At 49.8% G+C, this 22280-nt stretch overlaps 1 protein-coding gene and 1 long non-coding RNA gene across 2 annotated transcripts; one reads left to right on the plus strand and one right to left on the minus strand.

Moving 5' to 3' along the window:
- Nucleotides 1-2139: 2139 nt before the first annotated feature.
- LOC123182743 (uncharacterized) lies at nt 2140-5537 on the plus strand. Its single transcript, XR_006492304.1, has 2 exons — nt 2140-2578; nt 2663-5537. It is a non-coding gene; the product is annotated as an uncharacterized lncRNA (long non-coding RNA).
- A 1170-nt stretch (nt 5538-6707) lies between these two features.
- LOC123182742 (receptor like protein 29-like) lies at nt 6708-8385 on the minus strand. Its single transcript, XM_044595404.1, has one exon. It carries the CDS (start codon nt 8274-8276, stop codon nt 6963-6965), a length of 1314 nt encoding a protein of 437 aa, XP_044451339.1. The 5' UTR covers nt 8277-8385; the 3' UTR covers nt 6708-6962.
- Between the last annotated feature and the right edge of the window lie 13895 nt (nt 8386-22280).

The following is a 22280-nucleotide window of genomic DNA, read 5'->3' on the forward strand; positions in this document are numbered from 1 at the left end:
AACGGCGGCGAGGAGATCGCAGCCAAAGCATCTTCAAGGTCCATGTAGGGCGGCGGCGCGGACGGAGGCTGATGTGGGCGCCATACGCCGAGGTGCCGTACGACGGGGGTGCACTGTACGCCGCCGGTGGGCCATACGGCAAAGAGGCCGCGGGAGCGCCGGGACCAGGATACGCGCCATATGGAGGACGCGCTGCTGGCGAAGGACCGTATGGGGCACCGTACAGAGGAGAACCAACATAGCCGACGTAGGCCGCGGGTGGTGCTGCGGTGTAGACGGGGGCAGCAGGGACAGACACAGCCGTGCGCATCATCGGATGCGAGGCGGCTGAGGGCGGCGGCGGAGGCACCATAGGGTACTTGGCGGCCGGGAGCAGCGTAGAGGCAGCAGATGACGAGGAGTTGCCGGCATACTGGTAGGCGACGGGACCGGCGTACTGGTAGCCAGCAGACCGCGTCGTCAGGGGGCCAAGCGTGCCCTCCGTCGTGTAGGGCGCAGCTCCTCCATAGAGGAGAGCCGCGAGCGACGGCGGCAAGAACGCATGATCCATGGGAGCCATCGGCGAGGCGACGGGGCGGGGAACCGCACCAGCGGCGGCGGCAGTCGATGCGGTGGCGAGGGCCGCTGCTAGGGCAGCAGCGGTGTCGGCGGCCGGGTGCGACATGGCGGCGGCTGGCGGCGGGGGCGGAGCGGAAGACATTAGGTTAGATCGCTAGGCGTGCTACCATGTAAAACAAAGGGTTTAGGGTTTGTGGCACACCTCCAACGTGGGGTGGCCTTTGTATTATATAGGGGGTACATCATCGTGTACAAATACAATTCCAACTATAATACATGTAGGCCCAGTATATACAGAGTCTAACACAAACAACAAGAAGGAAATCCTTATCCAACAGATGATGAAATTAGATTTTGGAAATCATGTGCAACTTGATCAACTTGAACATTACTATTTTGTTGTTAGGTAAACTGAACGTGCAAAAACTTTGTACATTCGCTAGCCTGAATGTGTCAAAACCCTGTACACAATACTTTGTACTGAACTGAACACTAGCTAGCCTGAACTCTGAAGGTGCATCGGTTTAGTACTGAATTGAAAATGCATAGAAGGCAGCGCAGCCGCGCAGGTGCATGTCCAGAAGGGAATCGCAGGCCATCTACGTACTGAACTGAAAATGCATAGAAGGCGTCGGAGGTGCATGTCCGGTTAGAGCCGCGAGATTTTGATGCAGCAGCCGAAGTGCTGTGTATATGCAACACTGTATTTTACGGTTTGGCTGTTGTTGGAGGATGTTTTTTGTCCCCTCGTGTTCTAGGCTTGTTCCAGAAAATAAGGATGCTATTGGAGATGACATATTAAAACTTTGGTGCCAAGCACAAAGCCATGAGAGAATTTCTTATTTGGCCCTTTCTTAAAATTTGCTTTTCTTTTTGGCCCAAGAAACTTCTTTCTTCTCTTTTTGACACTTAAACTTCATTTTGTTCCCTACGTGACACATTCATCCATTTTTCCATCCGGCGATGTGAAATAGCATGTACAAAGACAATTTTACCCCTGGTGATAGTATGTCGCCAAGAAAGGGAAGACAAGGAGCGCGAATATGTTGAGATCTCACGTTCAAATATTCATATCCACCACTGCCCAACTAGTCGCGTTGCAGCTTGATCCCGCGGGAGCCCGCATGACGTGCATCCGGTTCGGAGTCCTGACGCTAGCCTCTTCCTCCTCACCACCACGCCCGTGACGTGTAGTTGGCTTTTAAAACGCTAGACCAAATCACCCAGTTGCTCACGCACGATACGCGCAAAGCTAGCTCTAGAAGCACGCTAGCTAGCACCTCGATTGATTTTGCCTGGAACAGTGCATTGTGCACGCACGTCTAGCCGGCGTGTCACCTGCGTACGCGACCAGTGGAAGCTAACTCTTAATTGATCGGATCGATTCAATTTCGACGGGATACTCTCGTAACTTATACGCTACAGTAGAGGCTGAATGGGTTGTCACTGTTCCATTCATCATATTATTATTCCCGAATTCTGAATCGCGCAGCTGCGTTGGATTGCTGTCTCGAGCGCACGCGCTACCGGACAAAAGCCCCACGTACCCTCGTCGCTGAAAAAAACACCGCTACCCATCCACTATCTCTCTCCAGAAAAGAACGCCTTATCCTAATCTCCTTTCCTCGTCTCAACCTGGTGGTGGCGAAGAACCAGAGGGCCACAGCCGCCGCCAGTGTCGTAGCCCGGGGTGTCGAGGGAGAGGCGACGGACTGGAGGAACCAGGCGAGCCGGTCGGCGGGTAACCGGAGCAGCAGCGCCATCGTCTCCTCCCTTCGTCTTTCTTCTAGCTGGAGCGGGGTCGGCCAGCTGCCGCATCCCCGTCGAGGAAGGGGCCACGGAGCTCACGCCGGAGAGTGGCCTAGTGCTTAGGTAAGGCTGCAGCCGCGCCGTCGTGTGGTCTGCTGACACCAAGGGCTGGTCCATCGCCGGGGCGTGCATCAGCAGCGACGCCTCCGATATTGGCCACCCGCCATGGATGTTCCTCTGGTCTGACCCTAGTGCCATGGAACAAGTCAAGGTACCCCGCCTGCCCCCCCCCCCTGTCACACCCTCTGTTCGCTTGGATTTGGCAGCCCTCACCTTGGATTCTCTTTGTATCCAGCACGCATGGCAGCAGATCGCTGCAGCCATCCTTCTCACCTGGGAAGGAGGAGAGCCATCAGCAGCAGCCCAGGTTCGTCTCTCTTTTTCCTCGTCCCTGCTCACTTCCTCAACTCTCTGCTCAGGTTCTGTGTGTTGCTGCTAGATCCTCAAGTGTGAGTTTAGCCTGCTAGATGTGTATACTAGTTTCAGTTTATCTAGAAGAAGAGGGGAGTGAGGAGACCAGTTTCGCTCGTGTCTTGCTCAATTCTGTACTAGTTTCTCACCAAGTGTCTCCTGACATGGGTTAGGTGGATGGATGGATACATATATCTAGCAAAATGAACATGAGTAATTATTGTCTACTGATTAAGCCGATTGATGCAAGGTGTTCATATATCTATCTATCTATGTGTTACTACTTCTAGGAAATGGAATCAGTGTTTTTGCTTGGAGATTGTACTGATTTTTACGACCAGGAATTTTTTTGTTTTTTGCATTCTAGCTACCTCACTTTTTAGCATGAGTTGCCTAGAGTTCCAATTCCCCAACCCCCTTGCTTCTCCATCTACTCCAACTTGTTCTATCTAACCTGCTCCGAACTGCTGCAGGATCTACTCAATTTTGATCCTTTTCTTAGTGCCTGCCAGTAGTTGCTTCAAAATTTAGCATCAGTTGCTTGAAATTATAGGCAAAGTTGTTGCATTTTTTTTTACTTTTGCACACGAGATCATGTGTTATCATTTTTGTTTAGAAGGATCATGTTTGAGGGAACTTGGTGGGCAGAACAAATCAACATATACAAGTATAAGTCTATCATATGCTCTGCTCTGCTCTGTCTCTTGATTGATGACAACAGAATTCAGTAGGAGTACCGTTTGTTCATCCAATTGATAATTCATTCCTGAACTGCCACCATTTTTGCGAGATGAATAATGGGCTAGATTCAGAGATAAGTGAATTTTGCCTACATATAGAATTAGATTGCTACTATTTTTTTTATAAAATGAAATGAATGTGCTCCATGCAACTCAGGGGGTTTTGGTGTTGATTTTGCATGAGATACAACTGATTTCAATGTCATAAACACATTTTTTTGTGCAACTTGTTGCTTCAAAGCATGTGTAGTTGCTCAAGTTTATAATATGGGTTGCCTGGAATTAAACGAAAGGTTACTTTAATTTTTACTAAATCTATAGGGCCTGGAAACAGGGGGAGGTGCGGATTTTGTACTCCGCTGAGTGGCTTCTCTTGTGACGGGCGTCACGCCTGATATGGGGATTGAAGGGGGTTGGGCAGCATTGGATTCGGAAGGCGACTTTCCACTCCAAGGATAGAATAGTTACTTGGATTTCGTTAAAAGAGTTGCATTTTGTGCGTGTACCGCAGTTGCTTAGTTTTGTTGGGGCAGTTGCTCGGATTCGTTTTTGAACATTTTTGTTGCATTTTTGCCTCTTGTAATGCGGTTGCTTGGTTTTCCTAGGACAGTTGCTTCCTTTTTACTAGAACAGCTTTGCATTTTTGTGTTTTTTAATTGAGTTTCTTGGATTTTTGCTAGGCTAGATGAGAAGTTGCATGGAGAGGGGGGTCAGATAGTTTTCCACAAAGGTTATTCAAGTTTCTCACACCTTTTTTTTCTTCCTAAAGTAGTAGATAATCTAAGTAGTAATGCTAGGGACAATTACCTATTTTTGCTAGGACAATTTCACACTTTTCTGTTTCGAGTTGCTTCGATTGTTTGCTGTAAGTTTTTTAGATTATCATCTCAGATTTGAATACGCATGCAGACTGAGAAGATACATCTATGAAGTAGTTCCTGATGGCCTATAACTGATGCGATGATTGACTTGCATGGCTATCATCCCGATCCTCCTCCCGTCGACGCGCTCCGTGCGAAGCACACCATCGCCCCACCCTCTACCCTAAAGTAGATGCTAGGGGAGTTGCTTGATTTTTCTAGGACAATTGCTTGGTTTTGCTAGGGTAGTTGCTTGTTTTTCTTGCTAGAACAATTTTTGCATTTTGTGTACTTTTGTAGTTGAGTTGTTTGGATTTTTGCTAGAACAGATGAGAAGTTACATGGAGGAGGGGGGATAAGATAGTTGTCCACAAAGGTTATTCAACTTACTCATATGTTTTTTTTCTGCCTAAAATAGACAATCTAAGTAGTAGTGCCAGAGACATCTGCTTGTTTCTGCTACAAAAGTTTCCCACTTTTTGCGTTTCTTTGTAATCGAATTGCTTTGATCTTCTGCTACAACATACGAGAAGGTGGATGAGAGGGGAGTTGCTTGGTTTTGCTAGGACATTTTTTTCATAAAAGGTTATTCAAGTTGCTCATACATTTTTTTCCTCTGCCTAAAATTGATGGTAGGGGAGTTGCTTGGTTTTGCTAGGACAATTGCTTGGTTTTGCTAGGGCAGTTGCTTGTTTTTTTTTTGCTAGAACAATTTTGCATTTTTGTGTTTTTTATATTGAGTTACAAGCAAAAGGGCTGCTCAACCTGATGTTTCACAGGGTGAAATGCTGGATCGACATGAGGTACCCATGGTTTTTTCAGATTTTTTTTGATGAAACGGTGATGATGAAGAAGGAAAGCAACCGGAACGGGCGAAGAGAGGTGGATATGAAGTAATTCTAAAAAATACTGTATTAGTAGATTAAGTTGCATCAGAATATATATGGAGCTGCTTAGTTCACATCAACAGTTGAATAAAAATGCCTGGAACACATTTTTGCTTTTTTAATAGTTGTCCATGAATCACACTAAAGTTGCCTATGTTAGAGAATATATATGTTGTCTCTATTTGTTGTTTTTGTGGTTCTTTTTTTTCGCACAAGGGTTGCCTGATATTACTGCAAGGAGCTTATGGGGCAGCAACCCCTCTTTTAATGCATGACACTAATTGCTTCAAATTTTAAAAGAGTTGTCCGAAATCATAGCAAAGTTGCTGCATGTATTTTTACTTTTGTTTTGGGGATGCATGCTACTTTTTAATGCAAGGAACTCATATGGGGCAGCGGACCTTTTTTACATGCCTGATAGTAGTTGGACTCATTGGATGGTTAAAAGTGTCTACAGAGGCAGATTCCGATATTTGGGGCGTTTTGGTGATCCACGTTGGAGCTGACCTTATGATAGGCGATTTAGAGGTGAAGCTAGTCAATTGGTAGTCATGGTAACCAACTTATAAGGATCCTCCGTTGATGGGTAGTCATACTAGGTGGGAAAAGGAGTTGCTTTTCTATAACACTAAAGTTGCCTCTGCGGCACATAAAGTTGCTCAGAAAAAAAAGTTCGGCGAAACCTACTCACATGGGATCTAGTTTTGAAGAACTCATCACGAGAAACCCAACGGTGAAAATGGATTTGAATTTTGAGATTCTATTCAAAAGTTACAAGTTTTTAAAGTTTTTGATCCCCTAATAAATGCAGGTGTGATGGATAGCGTGAGCACATAGGACCTGACATTTTTGTGTGTGGACGTGACGTGGTAGTTTTGCCAGATTTTTCTATTCGCATGCGAATTCGCGCGCAGGGGTTGTCCTTTCCTTATTCGGCTGCATGGTCGCGCGCGCGGGATGCCCCTTCCCTTTTCTGGTAGAGCACTAGCTATTGCGATCGGGCGCCCGTGTGCCAGCGAGCCGCATCCATTATTATTAGCCCCTGTAATATATTTTATGATTAGTCATATAGTACTTTTTGTTTTTGTTTATTCAATCACGACAAAATGTACCACATTACTTCTATGTTTGCTTGTGAATAACCTGGTCCAACACTGGGGTAAAATAGTCCTTTTAGATCATACTTAACGCCATTACTAGCCAAAACTGACGGAAATGTCACGTAGGGAACAAAATAAAGTTTATGTATCAAAAAGGGAAGAAAAAAGTTTTTTGGGCAAAAAGGGAAGCAAATTTTAAAAAAGGCCAAATAAGGAATTCTCTCCAAAGCCATAGTGAGCACAATGCTACAGGGAGATCAGACCTGCGACTGAAAACTGGTGCAAAATGCAGCGCAAGACCAGCTCAATCGGCTCCACGCAACAGAGGACGCAGGCAGACGATGCATGAAGACAGTATGATTAGCACTCCAGTAGTCCCCGGCGCTTTCGTTGACCGCCATGGCCCAGCCTAACAAGCCACGAGACAAAACCCTATGCGCGCCACTGTGCCGCGCCAGTGCAGCGCCACGGCACCACAACTTGACGACGAATCCTTGCACAAATCGACGTTACTACAAAGCAGCAGAATTACATACAGGGAGCGAGCGGCTAATCAGTGCGATTACTACATCATCAGGCATGCGAGAGATGCGCGTCTCAGAGCAAGAGGCAGCAGCAGAGCAGCGCGGAGGCCGACGGCCAAAGGGCGCCGCCCCTCGTGATCGCTCCGCCGGGGGAAGCGCCGGAGCTGCCGCCGCCGCCGCAGACGTCCACGCCGACCTCCTTCACGACGGCCCGGTCGTCCACGCACAGCCCCGGGTTGCCGCTCAGGTCGAGGTTCCGGCCGAGCCGCCGGAGGAACGCGCCGTCGAACGGCACGGCGCCGTCCAGCCCGTTCTTGCTCAGGTTCAGGTGGTACATGCGCTTCAGCCGGCTCAGCCCCGCCGGGATCCTGCCCGTCAGGTTGTTGTTCTGCAGCGACAGCGTCGTCAGGCTCGTCAGCCGCCCGAACGTCTCCGGGATGGACCCCGAGTAGCCCGAGTTGGCCAGCCGGAGCTCCTGCAGCCGCGCGATGCCGCCCAGCTCCGGCGGCAGCGGCACGCCCATCGGGTTGTTCTCCATGATCAGGTACTGGAGGTCCCGGAGGCCGGCGAGGCCCGCGGGCAGGCGGCCGCTCAAGCCGTTGTTGCTCAGCGCCAGGAAGGTGAGGGAGCTGAGGCCGGAGAAGGTGGCCGGGACGCCGCCGGTGAGGTTGTTGGAGCTCAGGTCCAGCTTCTGCAGCTGCGCCAGCCGGCCGAGCTTGCTCGGGATGGGGCCCGAGAAGGAGTTGTAGCTGAGGTCGAGGCCCTGGAGGCTCCGGAGCTCGCCGATCCGCGCCGGTATCGGGCCCGTGAGCGAGTTGTAGCTGAGGTCGAGGTGGACGAGGCCGGCGAGCTCGCCGATGCCCCGCGGGACCTCACCGCGGACGAGCGGGTTCTGGGAGACGGTGAGCACCTGCAGCGACCGCAGGCCGGCGAGCTGCGGCGGCAGCGTGCCGGACAGCGAGGGGTTGGAGCGGATGCTGAGCTGCTGCAGGCGGGACGCGGAGAGGTTGGCGGCGGGCGGGAGGGCGAGCGTGGCGGTTTTGGCGGGGTTCTTGAAGCAGTCGACGAGGAAGAGCGACTGGAGGTGGGGCAGCGCGGAGAAGGCGTGGGTCGGGAACGCCGCGGCCTCCCTGCAGGCCGGGTTGGGCGGCACGCCGAAGTCGAGCCGGGTGACGCGCATCAGCCGCTTGTCGGCGGCGTCCGGCTTGCACTCGAGCCCCGGCCAGGGCGCGGCGCAGGGGTCGGGGGCCGAGGAGGAGCGCCAGTCGCGGTCGGAGGAGACGGCCTCCATGACGCGCAGCAGCGCCTCCCGCTCGGCCGGGTCCATGGCGGCGCCGGCCACGGCGAGGAGGGAGCAGAGGAGGAGCGCGACGGCGGTGGCCGGCATCGTGCCGCGCGTCCGTGTGGGTGCTGGCTGGCGGGCTGGGTGGCTGCGTCTGCGGCCCGGGCCGGGGGGTGTCGCTTTTTGACGTCGTCTCGTCCGTCCATGGTTTATTGATTGAGCTATACTATGGGAGTGAGTGAGGGCGGTGGGGGCATCGGACTGACTGATGACTGACCCGAGGTGACGGGACTGGGGCCTGGCTGCCCCTGCCCGTGCAGTACAGGCTACAGAAACAGCCAGGAGAAGAACAGCGTTCGTGCGTGCGTGCGGGCTTTGCCTGGGAAATCCACTGTTACCACCACCAACCTCTCGCTCGATTTGATTCGATCGGGACCTCGCCGGCCGGCCGGCCGGCACCGGATGTGATCGATCGATCTGCTGAAAGAAACCATGGAAAACTCCAAGAAATGGCCCCGTCTCTCCGCCGATTCACACGCACGGGAAAATAACTGTTTCCCCGTAAGATTTATTCACACCGGCCGTGATACGCCTTTCCCATGCTTTGCCGAGCACGGCCGGCCGCCACGGCTCATAGCATCTCTGACTGATCCCCTCCCTATCCACTCCGGTGTCAATGGAGGATAAATTCCATTAACCTAGGCAACCACTAATAGTTTTCTTTTACATTTTTTTATCTCGTTTTTTCATTCGTCAATTGAATTGAACTGAGTCATTTGTAGTCAGGATAGTGAGGTTGAGAGCGATGATCTTCAGGGACTCTTCGCCGTCGTACGAGAAAGAAGACGATGACAATTTCGAAATGGCCATTGGTATGATATTTAATGAGGATTTTTGGTGGCCTAGAAGAGGACCGCAATTCAGCCGTATACACATCAGTCGAGATAGAGCGGTGGGCCATTCCAAGATTATAAGAGATTGTCTCGACCCCTATCCAACCTATTCAGTGAATTATTTTCGCCGGCGATTTCGCATGCGCACAAATCTCTTTCTCACGATTGCAATAGCCATGGGGAAGCATGATGATTAGTTCAAACTCTGGAGGAGTGCATCCAGAGAGATAAGTGTGAGCCCTTTGATGATGTGAATCACGGTTGTTCAACTGCTAGCATATGGGTGTTCGACAAACACTGTTGACGACAATGTCCGTGTTGGAGAAGATACAAAATTGAAGACCATTCGAAGGTACACAAAACCCGTGATTAAGATCTTTAGGCCAGAGTACTTGGGCACCGAGTGATGAGGACACCAAGAGACTTTTGGCTTTGAGTCAAGAACGAGGATGGCATGGGACGCTTCGATCAATTGACTGCATGCAGTAAACATGAAAGAATTGTCCTGCATGATGGAAAGGTCAATACAAAGGCCACTGCAACGATTCAGTAATCATTCTTGAGGTTGTTGCATTGGAGGATCTATGGTTTTGTCATTCATTCTTTGGATTTGTCTGGCTCTCATAACGACCTAAATGTGTTGTCGAGATCACCACTGTTAGCTAGGCTTGTTGCCGAAGATTCTCCACCTTGCAACTATGTAGTCAATGGCCGGAGCACATGATTGGTTACTATCTTGCAGATGACATCTATCCTTCATGCGCCACATTTGTAAAGACAATCCCACGTCCTAGAGGTAACAAGAGATCTCACTTTGCAATGTGTCAGAAGTCGACAAGGAAGGATGTGGAGAGAGCTTTTGGTGTGCTTCAGAAGTGCTTTAACATCATTCGTGGCCCTGCCGAGTATTGGAACCCCAAGGTCATATGAAAAATCATAGCATGTCGCGTCATCTTGCTTAACATGGTCATTGAAGATTAGAGAGGCGTGCGTGAGAACTACCGGTACATCTTCAATGGATATCCCGTTGAGCCGGAGCACGATGCAAATAGGATACAAAGATTCCTCGTAGCGTATCACATCATCGAGAACCGACAAGTCTCCAACATTAGGCCAACTCCAACGCGCGACCCCATCCCGCCCGTCCCCGTTCGCTTGAGGCAAAACGGACAAACCAGACCGCCCAGCGCGCGACTGCCTGGACCCATTTGGTCCGTTTTGTGTCGGGGCCGACCCATTTCGAGCGCAAACATGCGCCGGGTTTTGGTCGCGGCGGACAGCAAACGGACGCGTCGCTCATCCGCTTCAGGGCCGCGTGACAGGAGGCCACCTACCTTCCATCGCCCCACATTAATGCGCACGCGCGGTCGGCCCCACCTGTCATCCGCCTAGGCGAACGGTCGATGTCCTTCTTAAATGGGAAGCCATGGACCGGTCGCAGTCCACACTCCCCACTCCAGCCCGTGCTGCCTCCTCGAAACTGGTGCCCCACGCCGCCGCGGTCACCGGAGCGGGAGTCGTCGCCACGGGAGGAGGTGGTGCAGGCACCTCCCGCCTTCCAGCCCGCCCCATGTACCAGGCACCGCCGTCCCACCTCTGGACGCCGCCGGCCTACGTCGACCTCGTCAGCGACAACAACGACAACAGCGGCCACTGAGAAGACGGCGGCGGCCACGGCATCAACGGGCACGGCAGGAGCGCGCGGGCGGCGGATTTCTTTTGTTTTTTTTATGTTAATTATGTCTATGTGAACTGTGAAACTGGGTCGTTTTGTGACTGTGATGTTTAATTATGTTTTATGTTTTTATGTTTGCGTTTTTTTTTTCGGCATTTCATTTTAGTTTTTGTGTTTTTTTTAATCAATTCCACCCCGAACAGATTTGGGGTGCGGCCGCGCGTTGGGCGCACCGACAACCCAACGGCCCAAAGCGGACATGGGCGACCCCATTGCCGCCCCAAGCAGACGAAAACAGGCCAAACCGGACGTCCGTTCGGGGTCGTGCGCTGGAGTTGGCCTTATCTTCTTGAGCATCAGTGGAATCTCCGTAGCACTTCATAGTTGTGATTTTATCATGCTCTTTACTTCATTTGAATCATTTTGTGTGTTTGAACTTGAGTTTGTAAACTATGAATTTGTAATAGTCATGAATTGTGTGAACCTTAGTTATTATATTTGGATTTAAAATAAAGTTGAAATGTAGTATTTAAACTAAAATTAGAAAGATTTGGGAAAAAATTACTCCGTTAAGTCTAGGGGATCAGTTAAAAACAATATTTCTTTTAGAGAAGCAAATATATATATATATATATATATTTATTCATTTATTTATTTATTTTGCGGGCAAATATACTCCTCTCCTTAGTCGTATCCTTAAATTATACTCCCTTCTGTCCATAATGTAGTGCATATAGATTTTTGAAAAGTCAAATTTTGCAAATTGTATCAAGCTTCTAGAGAAAAATATTTATATGTACAATGTCAAATATATAAAATGTAAACTACTTCTTTTGATGAATCTGATGATATATGTTCCACGCGTGTCCAAAATTTATGAGGTTTACTATATTCAAATAAATCTATATATATATGCACTACTTTATGGGATGGATAGAGCAAATTATAGGATCCGCAAGACATGCTTGAGCCGGGACACATGGCTCATTGATTGCAGCCTTGCTGACTTGGCTCTTGGCTGACTACAGCAACACGAACTGTGGAAACCCAACCCTGCCGACTGGTACAGCAACAGCATGCAGACTACAGAGATCAATCCCGAACAGTGGCCGGTTTAGTAGTACTACTAGCTAGTAATATAAGTCGACATCTATCGATCGCACGTACGCACGCATTGTTTGCTTGTCCATGCATGCATGTGGGGATCGACCTATCATGTACGTATACAGGGAAAAGCTAGTTTCGTAGCCATGCATGTGATCGGTGCGGCGCATGGCTCTGAATTATTGAGGCGAGGGTTCCTTCTCTGTAGCCTGTGCACTCTAGTCTGTACTCTACACGTATCGATCGGCTCCACAGAACTGGAGCTCATTGATCCGTTGGTTGCTCATAGGGCTGGTCGACAGTATTCGTCGGTCGAGCAGGTGCTAGTTGTACGTGCTGCCGATCGACGAGTTCTTGTACGGTACACTGCATGCAGCTGAGCTGAGAGATCACCGCCCGAGTGCCAGTGAGCGAAGCATCATATGATTGGTCATCTGGGGCTGGGAGGCACCTCCTGTCCTGTCCTGGACGGCCGGCTTTCTCCTCATCGCTCGTTGCCACAACGAGAAGACTCGCTGCAGCAGCTAGCTACATCCATACTGGCTCTACGATGCGTACACGTATACGTATGCATGGAGGGTACGTGCGTGCACATGCAGTGTGGGATCGCACGTACGTACAGGCGGGAGGCAGGAGCATCTAGGCACACTGTAGCGAATTTTTGTTCGTTTGGGACTGGAGTAAAGCATGCATTCAAACCGGAGGAGCAAGAAAAGTTGCCTGAGTTTTCCATAGACAGATCGGTGCACATGTGGGTGTGGTGGATCACCCAGTCCCACTACCCGGCGGGCCAATCTCTACAGGGAAGACGCACAGTGCGGCGATCGATGGATCGATCGATCAGAGGCTCGTGCATTGAATCGCTCGTCCGATATATCATCCCCTAGACCCGGCCGTCGTACCAGGGATGCAGACGAAGCTGGAGCTCGTGTGTGTGCCGTGGAGGGGCAGGCAGGCATGCAGACGCGGCGCAGGGGGCCATCACCTCACCGGCCGTGTCATGGGCACGCATGCATGCATGGCGAGGCGAGGTCCCAGGTGATGTGACAAAAGATACCTGACGGGCCCTCCGTGTTGGGCGAAAGTTGACCGGAAAAGCAGAGGCTGAGATGACCGATCACGCCCTCACCTTCACGGCGTGCAGCTGCGGGTGCAGGCCGAGACGAGACGGACAGGCGCCATGTGCGCGCGCACGTACGTGCCCGGACATGGAGCCATGGGCGTCGCGCGTCGCGGGCAGCGAATCATTCCGTCCATCCCTAGTTTTCTACGCCGGCCGTGTCTGGAACAGGCCATGCCGGTCCGTCGACATTAACGCACGATTTTGGAGCACGTAGCAGCTGGGGGCTAGCTAGCTCGGACCTGCACGTACCATTCCTGGCTGGTTGAGAGTAGTTGAGTTCCTGACGATGAATGGGATGGAGTAGGTATGCTGGTAAGTAATAGCCGATCTGAACTCAACTCCTGGAATGATTGTGCGTCGCGCTTCAGCGCTGAGCCAGAGATTCAGACTCGGCTTGGGCTTCAAATAGCTCGCATGCAGTGTCACATGAGGTTGAGAGCTCGGCCATCCGACGTGTAAATCGATTCATCTCCAACTTTTTTGTGTACTGTATACTGCTACGCTGACGAGTTGTCGATGGAATCCGGAGGGCCAGGCCAGGCCCCTACCTCCAGCAGCCCACAAACAGGCCACGTATACATGTCAAATTGATGGTAGGCCTTGTTTCAAGCTTGAAAGCAGAGGTGCACGGCGCAGATCATGTAGCATATGATATCAGAACGAACGAGGCAAGCATGCTGAAAGTGGGCAGGCCATGTTTACACACGGACGCGGTGAACTGTGCATTGGCTCATTCAGGTCCCATCAGCTGCACGCGAGCATCATTCAGAGCGTAAACAGTCTCTGGCCAGCAAAGAAGAAAGAAGTTTCACCGCAGTGGAACCCGACGGCGGTCGGAGCAGGAACGGAAAGGAAAGTCACGAGCTGCAGCGCTGTAGCAAAAGTAATGGTGCTCCCAAGGGAGATGTCTGAGTGCACATGATTATTCATTCAGTTGCACAAAGCAATGGCTGGCGTTTGGCGCCGTTGAAAACGAAATAAGCTTTGGACGAATGATTTTCCCCGGAGTGTTTCCATCTTTCATTTCTAAAGCAACCATGTATTTATATTTTAGTGTGTCTAGGACACATCAAGATGTGACATAACTATGTCACATCTAAGTCTTCTTCATTATATATATTTCTATCCCAACACTTTTTTTTGTGTGTTTTGAAGTTGTCCGTCTGATCGACCGACGGCCCATCTACATAGAAGAGCAATGTGCTACCACCAAAGAATTCGCGCGCGTGCATCATCTGCTCCTCTCAGTCACTAACAAACCTAAAAGAGCTGCCATTATCACTGATTTAATTTAGCTTAGTACCACTATGGCGTCAGTGGCATGCCTAAGCGGTAGTGTATACTACCAATGTCAGCACATGTACGTGCTTCCAAAATTACAAGAGACACACACCCCTGGTGAGTCGATGGTCGACATGCAATTGGAGACTCTTCATAAACACACACATTCCTAGTTGTGAGTCGATGGTCGACATGCAACTGGGGACCCTCGACAAATACACACACCCCTAGTTGTAAGTCGATGGTCGACATGCAACTGGAGACCCTCGACAAACACACACACCTGTAGTTGCGAGTCGATGGTCGGGTTGCAACTGGAGGCCACGACAAAACACACATTTCCCTAGTTGTAAGTCGATGGTCGACATGCAACTGGAGACCCTCGACAAACACACACACACACACCTGTAGTTGCGAGTCGATGGTCGGGTTGCAACTGGAGGCCATGACAAAACACACACTTCCCTAGTCGCGAGTCGATGATTGACATGCAACTGGGTACCCTCGACAAACACACATCCCTAATTGCGAGTTGATGGTAGGCATGCAACTAGGGACCCTCAACAAACACACACACCCTAGTTGCGAATCGATGGTCGGGTTGCAACTGGGGGCCACAACAAATACACACCCCTAGTTGCGAGTCGATGGTCGGCATGCAACTAGGGATCCTCGACAAACACACACACACACACACACACCCCTAGTTGCGAATTGATGGTCGGCATGCAACTGGGACCCTCGACAAACACACACACACACACACACACAGAGAGTTGCGAGTCAATGGTCGGCATGCAACTAGGGACCCTCAACACACACACACACACACACACACACACACACCTGGTTGCGAGTCGATTGTTGACATGAAGGACCCTCGACAAACACACACACCCCCTAGTTGCGGGTCGATGGTTGAGATGCAACTGGGGACTCTCGACAAACACACATACACCCCCTAGTTGCGAGTCGATGGTTGAGATGCAACTGGGGACTCTCGACAAACACACATACACCCCCTAGTTGCGAGTCGATGGTTGACATGCAAATGGGGACCCTTGACAAACACACACACACACACCCGTAGTTGCGAGTTGATGGTTGACATGCAATTGGGGACCCTCGACAAACACACACACCCCTAGTTGCGAGTCGATGGTTGACATGCAACTGGGGACCCTCGAAACACACACACAGTTGCGAGTCGATGGTTGACATGCAACTGAGGACCCACGACAAACACACACACACACACACACACACACACACACACACACCTAGTTGCGAGTCGATGGTCAGGTTGCAATTGGGGACCCTTGACAAAATACACACTTCCCTAGTTGTGAGTCGATGATCGACATGCAACTGGGGGGCACGACAAAACACATACACCCGTAGTTGCGAGTCGATGGTCAACATGCAACTGGGGACCCTCCACACACACACACACACAGAGACACACACACACATATACACACCTAGTTGCGAGTCGATGGTTGACATGCAACTGGGTACCCTCGACAAACACACACAGACTCCTAGTTGCGAGTCGATGGTCGGGTTGCAACTGGGGACCCTCGACAAACACACATACACACCCCCGAGTTGCGACTCGATGATCGACATGCAACTGGGGGCCACGACAAAACATACACACCCTAGTTGCAAGTCGATAATGGACATGCAACTGGAGCCACCACACACACACACACACATTAATCTTCATGAGACTGAACAAAATCTGATTTGAAAAATATTCAAATATTTTTAAATGTTCATGAATTTGAAAAATCATTTGATATAAGTGTTCACAAAAAAACTGAATTTTAATAAGTGTCATGAACGGGACAAAACATCGTGAACGGAACCTTAGTATCGTATATACATTATATGGGCCTACTAAAAACAAGTTAGCCTCTTCGAATTCTTACAACACAGCCTACAAAGGACAAAAAAAAAACAGCCGGGCCATGCAAGGAAAGGCTGGACCAACAAAAGGAAATAAAGCAACGACCGAGCAAGCGACAACGACGTGGGACGAGGGACGCGCGTGGTCCGATTCAGCTCGACATGATTTACAGGGTAGATCCAATGGTTAAGAATTTGGATGTGACATCCTTTAAAAACATTTAGATGTGAATTAGTCATTTTGTTATATTTTTGTACAGAGCAAAAATGAACAAAAATGAGAACCTGCAAGTAGCTATGAACCCATGCCTGAAAATGCGCAGGCCTTCCCACTACTCTGTGTATGTGGAGCTTAACCTCATCTCTGAATCTATGCCTACGACGGCACAAATTAGGCACTTTCCCTGTAAAGGTAAAATCATTTCTTGTGTACCAAATCGCCCTAAGTTATAAGAACCACCACCTCCAAGAAGAATTGTTTTGCTAGATTCACTAGTAGAAAAAGGGCTTTTACCCCGGTTGGTAAGGGCCTTTTGTCCCGGTTTTCGAACTGGGACTAAAGGGTCGTTACTAAAGCCCTAACCCTTTAGTTCCGGTTCTTACACGAACCGGGACAGAAGGTCCTCCACATAGCCGCTGCTGCCAGCCCAGGCAGGGGGGGCATTTGGTCCCGGTTGGTGACACCATCCGGGACCAATAGGCAGGGCTTTTTGTCCCGGTTGGTGTCACCAATCGGGACCAATAGGCATCCACGCGTCAGTATTTCAGGGGCTGGGGTTTTTGTTTTTTTTGAAGGGGGGGGGGGGGGTTGGGGGGTTTTGGGGGGTTAATTTAGGTGTTTCATATATTGTGTTAGCTAGCTAATTAATAGAGAGAAGTGTCCTCTCTTATCTCCGTGCTTGGTCGACGCTACGTACTATATACGTATGGAGAGGACTAGACACGCTAGCTAGTAAGCAAATGAAGAAAACAGAAGATCGTCATGAACATATGCATACAGAGAGAAGTGATATCGACCACCTCTCCTTCTCTGAGAGATTGGTCGAACAACAAGTTCTCGTATATCTATCAGACACTACCGGCTACATATATACAATAATTATCTCTTACAATATAATCTCCTAATTAAATTGTAAGAACACATGGTCCACATAGTATTCTCCGTTTTCAGCGATCACGTGGTCAAGGAAGAATGCCGCCAATTCCTCTTGAATTGCTCGCATACGATCTGGTGCTAGGAGTTCATCCCGCATCCGAAAGATCTAATTTGAAGAAGGGGGTCAATACATATATATATATATATGAATAAATGAAACTCGACACAAATGATGGTAATAAAATAAAATTGTGAATATTATTGCTTACGCACTTCATATTGTTCGTCAGAGTAGCCCCGCTCACAGGTCGTGTGGCGGATAGACTCGCAAACGTAGTATCCACAGAAATCATTCCCTTGTTCCTGCCACAACCACTTTACAAGAAATAGAGGTCAATCTAACTGATAAGCAAGCATGCTAAATGGTATTGATGAAACTAGCGCTTGAACCACTAGGAGATGTGCGAAACATGCTACTATAGTACTTACTTTCGGGTGTGAAAATTGCAGCTTCTTCGGCAGTCCCGGAGATTTTGTGGTGAATTTTCTCCAAACCCTGCCAGACAAAGAAAACAATTACTTGATATCAGGAAATGAACAAAGTTGCTGATATGGTGGATAATGATCGATTTAACTTACTTCTCGAGCATTTGAGTCATGTCCGCATAGTCCTGGGGATCTTTTCGTCTCGAGTCTAAGACGGTTACTACTCCCTGCTCAAGCTTAATCTCTAGGAGAATATAGTGGAAGCTGCGCATGCATGCATAAGTCATCAATTACATTACCATAACCTGGACTAATAAGGGAAACCGAATATGCACAAGACAGTAACACTCACTTGAAGTTGTAAGGAAAGACTATTATATCTTTGTTTTGATTTAATACCAACGATCGTAGCAAGTTGGCCTCGGCTTCTTTGGCATGTTTTTCAACCGTATATGCATCTATGAGATTTGTGTTAATCAACCCAATATCACCGATTTGTCTTTTCTTCAATTCGGCGATCTTCAATCTGCATAATATAGTGAGGATAATTATAAATACATGCAATGAAAGAGCTGACCTATATAGAGAGACTTGATGACAGAAGTAGTACTACTTACAGACAGTAGCAAGTGATCGTTGATTTATCGAGGGCCTTTTGATTGAAAAACTGGAAGAACTCCTCAAATGGAATATTCAGCAGTTCAATTCCAACGAGGTCATGCTCCGGTTTAACTCTCAGCGTCAAAGTATTCATCCCATCAGACTCTCTGCAGGTTTTCATGTACCAATCATGTAATCTTCGCATCATCGTTGTTAGAGATCTTTCATCTTTGACGAGAGGCTTCCCGTAATGGTATTTGTGTTCGTCCACCTCCATGATTTCATAATGTACATCGCCGGGCAGGTAATCTCCAAGATTGCTATAACCGGGTACAATCCTCAGATCATTAGCGACGATGTCGCTAGACACCTTGAGCGAGGGGCACGATTGGTTCGCTTGTTCGCCGAGCTGGGCAATTTTTTTCCCAGCACGTCGTTCTTTTAACCTTTGATCACTGACAGTACTTCCTGACCGCTCTGCTTCGACAAATGTCTTTGCAATAATGCGCTCATAGTTGCCTTTCGGCGGAGACTTTGGTGGTTTTGTCAGGGCAGCCAGAGTGCGCTTCGCTTTCACCGGATCTACCTTCTCCTCCGGACGTGGATGTTTCTTTGCTTTCACCCCTTCAAAGAAGTTTGTCACTTCGGCTCGCACGATCTTCGCGTTCTCCTCCGGGGTCCTCTCGTATGGTAACTTCTCTGGAGTCTTCAGAGAAGGACCGAATCTGTATTGTCTCCCGCCTCTGGCAGCTGTACTGCTAGACGCCGGCAGAGCAGACGGACCGGCTGCGGCTGTCTTCTTTCCTTGCTTACGAGGCCGAGGAGAAGGACTACGACGCGCCGGAGCTGCCGGAGCGGCGGCGGGTCTCTTCCGCCCTTGCTGATGAGGCGGAGAAGGAGGAGGCTGGCTGCTCTGGCACGCCGGCGCAGGCGGAGAAGGAGGCGGAGTGCCGCCACGCGTCGGAGAAGGAGGCTGAGTGCCCTGATCACTCGCCGGAGGAGGAGGCGGAGTGCCGCCACGCGCCGGAGAAGGAGGCTGAGTGCCCTGATCACTCGCCGGAGGAGGAGGCGGCGGAGTGCCCTTACTCGCCGGAGGCGTCCAGTTCGGAAGGTTAATGAGCTCCTTCCGCCATAGGCACGGAGTCTTCAGAGCAGAACCCAGCCGAGTCTCCCCTTCACCGGTAGGGTGTGTTGGGTATCGTAGCATAATTTAAAATTTTCCTACGCTCACCAAGATGCATCTATGGAGTCTACTAGCAACGAGGGGAAAGGAGTGCATCTACATACCCTTGTAGATCGCGAGCGGAAGCGTTCCAATGAACGTGGATGACGGAGTCGTACTCGCCGTGATCCAAATCACCGATGACCGAGTGCCGAACGGACGGCACCTCCGTGTTCAACACACGTACGGTGCAGCGACGTCTCCTCCTTCTTGATCCAGCAAGGGGGAAGGAGAGGTTGATGGAGATCCAGCAGCACGACGGCGTGGTGGTGGATGTAGCGGGTCTCGGCAGGGCTTCGCTAAGCTTCTGCGAGAGAGAGAGAGGTGTTGCAGGGGAGGAGGGAGGCGCCCAAGGATGTTATGTGCTGCCCTCCCTCCCCCCTTTATATAGGCCCCCTGGGGGGGGCGCCGGCCCCAAGAGATGAGATCTCAAGGGGGGCGGCGGCCACAAGGGGGGGAAGGGGTTGCCTTGCCCCCCAAGGCAAGGGGGAACTCCCCCCTAGGGTTCCCAACCCTAGGCGCATGGGGGGGAGGCCCAGGGGGGCGCCCCAGCCCACTAGGGGCTGGTTCCCTTCCACTTTCAGCCCACGGGGCCCTCCGGGACAGGTGGCCCCACCCGGTGGACCCCCGGGACCCTTTCGGTGGTCCCGGTACAATACCGATAACCCCCGAAACTTTCCCGGTGGCCGAAACTGGACTTCCTATATATAATTCTTCACCTCCGGACCATTCTGGAACATCTCGTGACGCCCAGGATCTCATCCGGGACTCCGAACAACTTTCGGGTTTCCGCATACATATATCTCTACAACCCTAGCGTCACCGGACCTTAAGTGTGTAGACCCTACGGGTTCGGGAGACATGCAGACATGACCGAGACGCCTCTCCGGTCAATAACCAACAGCGGGATCTGGATACCCATGTTGGCTCCCACATGCTCCACGATGATCTCATCGGATGAACCACGGTGTCGAGGATTCAATCAATCCGTATGCAATTCCCTTTGTCAATCGGTATGTTACTTGCCCGAGATTCGATCGTCGGTATCCCAATACCTTGTTCAATCTCGTTACCGGCAAGTCTCTTTACTCGTACCGCAATGCATGATCCCGTGACTAACGCCTTAGTCACATTGAGCTCATTGTGATGATGCATTACCGAGTGGGCCCAGAGATACCTCTCCGTCACACGGAGTGACAAATCCCAGTCTCGATCCGTGCCAACCCAACAGACACTTTCGGAGATACCCGTAGTGCACCTTTATAGTCACCCAGTTACGTTGTGACGTTTGGCACACCCAAAGCACTCCTACGGTATCCGGGAGTTGCACGATCTCATGGTCTAAGGAAAAGATACTTGACATTGGAAAAGCTCTAGCAAACGAAACTACACGATCTTTTATGCTATGCTTAGGATTGGGTCTTGTCCATCACATCATTCTCCTAATGATGTGATCCCGTTATCAATGACATCCAATGTCCATAGTCAGGAAACCATGACTATCTGTTGATCAACGAGCTAGTCAACTAGAGGCTTACTAGGGACAGGTTGTGGTCTATGTATTCACACATGTATTACGATTTCCGGACAATACAATTATAGCATGAATAATAGACAATTACCATGAACAAAGAAATATAATAATAACCATTTATTATTGCCTCTAGGGCATATTTCCAACAGTCTCCCACTTGCACTAGAGTCAATAATCTAGTTACATTGTGATGAATCGAACACCCATTGCGTCCTGGTGTTGATCATGTTTTGCCCTAGGGAGAGGTTTAGTCAACGGATCTGCTACATTCAGGTCCGTATGTACTTTACAAATATCTATGTCTCCATTTTGAACACTTTCACGAATGGAGTTGAAGCGACGCTTGATATGCCTGGTCTTCCTGTGAAACCTGGGCTCCTTCGCAAGGGCAATAGCTCCAGTGTTGTCACAGAAGAGAGTCATTGGGCCCGACGCATTGGGAATCACCCCTAGGTCGGTAATGAACTCCTTCATCCAGACTGCTTCCTGTGCTGCCTCCGAGGCTGCCATGTACTCCGCTTCACATGTAGATCCCGCCACGACGCTTTGCTTGCAACTGCACCAGCTTACTGCTCCTCCATTCAAAATATACACGTATCCGGTCTGTGACTTCGAGTCATCCAGATCTGTGTCGAAGCTAGCGTCGACGTAACCCTTTACGACGAGCTCTTCGTCACCTCCATAAACGAGAAACATATCCTTAGTCCTCTTCAGGTACTTCAGGATATTCTTGACCGCTGTCCAGTGTTCCTTGCCGGGATTACTTTGGTACCTTCCTACCAAACTTACGGCAAGGTTTACATCAGGTCTGGTACACAGCATGGCATACATAATAGACCCTATGGCCGAGGCATAGGGGATGACACTCATCTCTTCTATATCTTCTGCCGTGGTCGGGCATTGAGCCGTGCTCAATTGCACACCTTGCAATACAGGCAAGAACCCCTTCTTGGACTGATCCATACTGAACTTCTTCAATATCTTGTCAAGGTATGTACTCTGTGAAAGACCAATGAGGCGTCTTGATCTATCTCTATAGATCTTGATGCCTAATATATAAGCAGCTTCTCCAAGGTCCTTCATTGAAAAACACTTATTCAAATAGGCCTTTATACTTTCCAAGAATTCTATATCATTTCCCATCAATAATATGTCATCCACATATAATATGAGAAATGCTACAG

The sequence above is a fragment of the Triticum aestivum genome, chromosome 1D (assembly GCF_018294505.1).
Source record: "Triticum aestivum cultivar Chinese Spring chromosome 1D, IWGSC CS RefSeq v2.1, whole genome shotgun sequence".
NCBI classification, from domain to species: Eukaryota; Viridiplantae; Streptophyta; class Magnoliopsida; order Poales; family Poaceae; genus Triticum; species Triticum aestivum.

Bases quoted from the DNA above. Each gene is read 5' to 3' on its own strand.
- LOC123182742 (XM_044595404.1), bottom strand. From the start codon at position 8,276: ATGCCGGCCACCGCCGTCGCGCTCCTCCTCTGCTCCCTCCTCGCCGTG.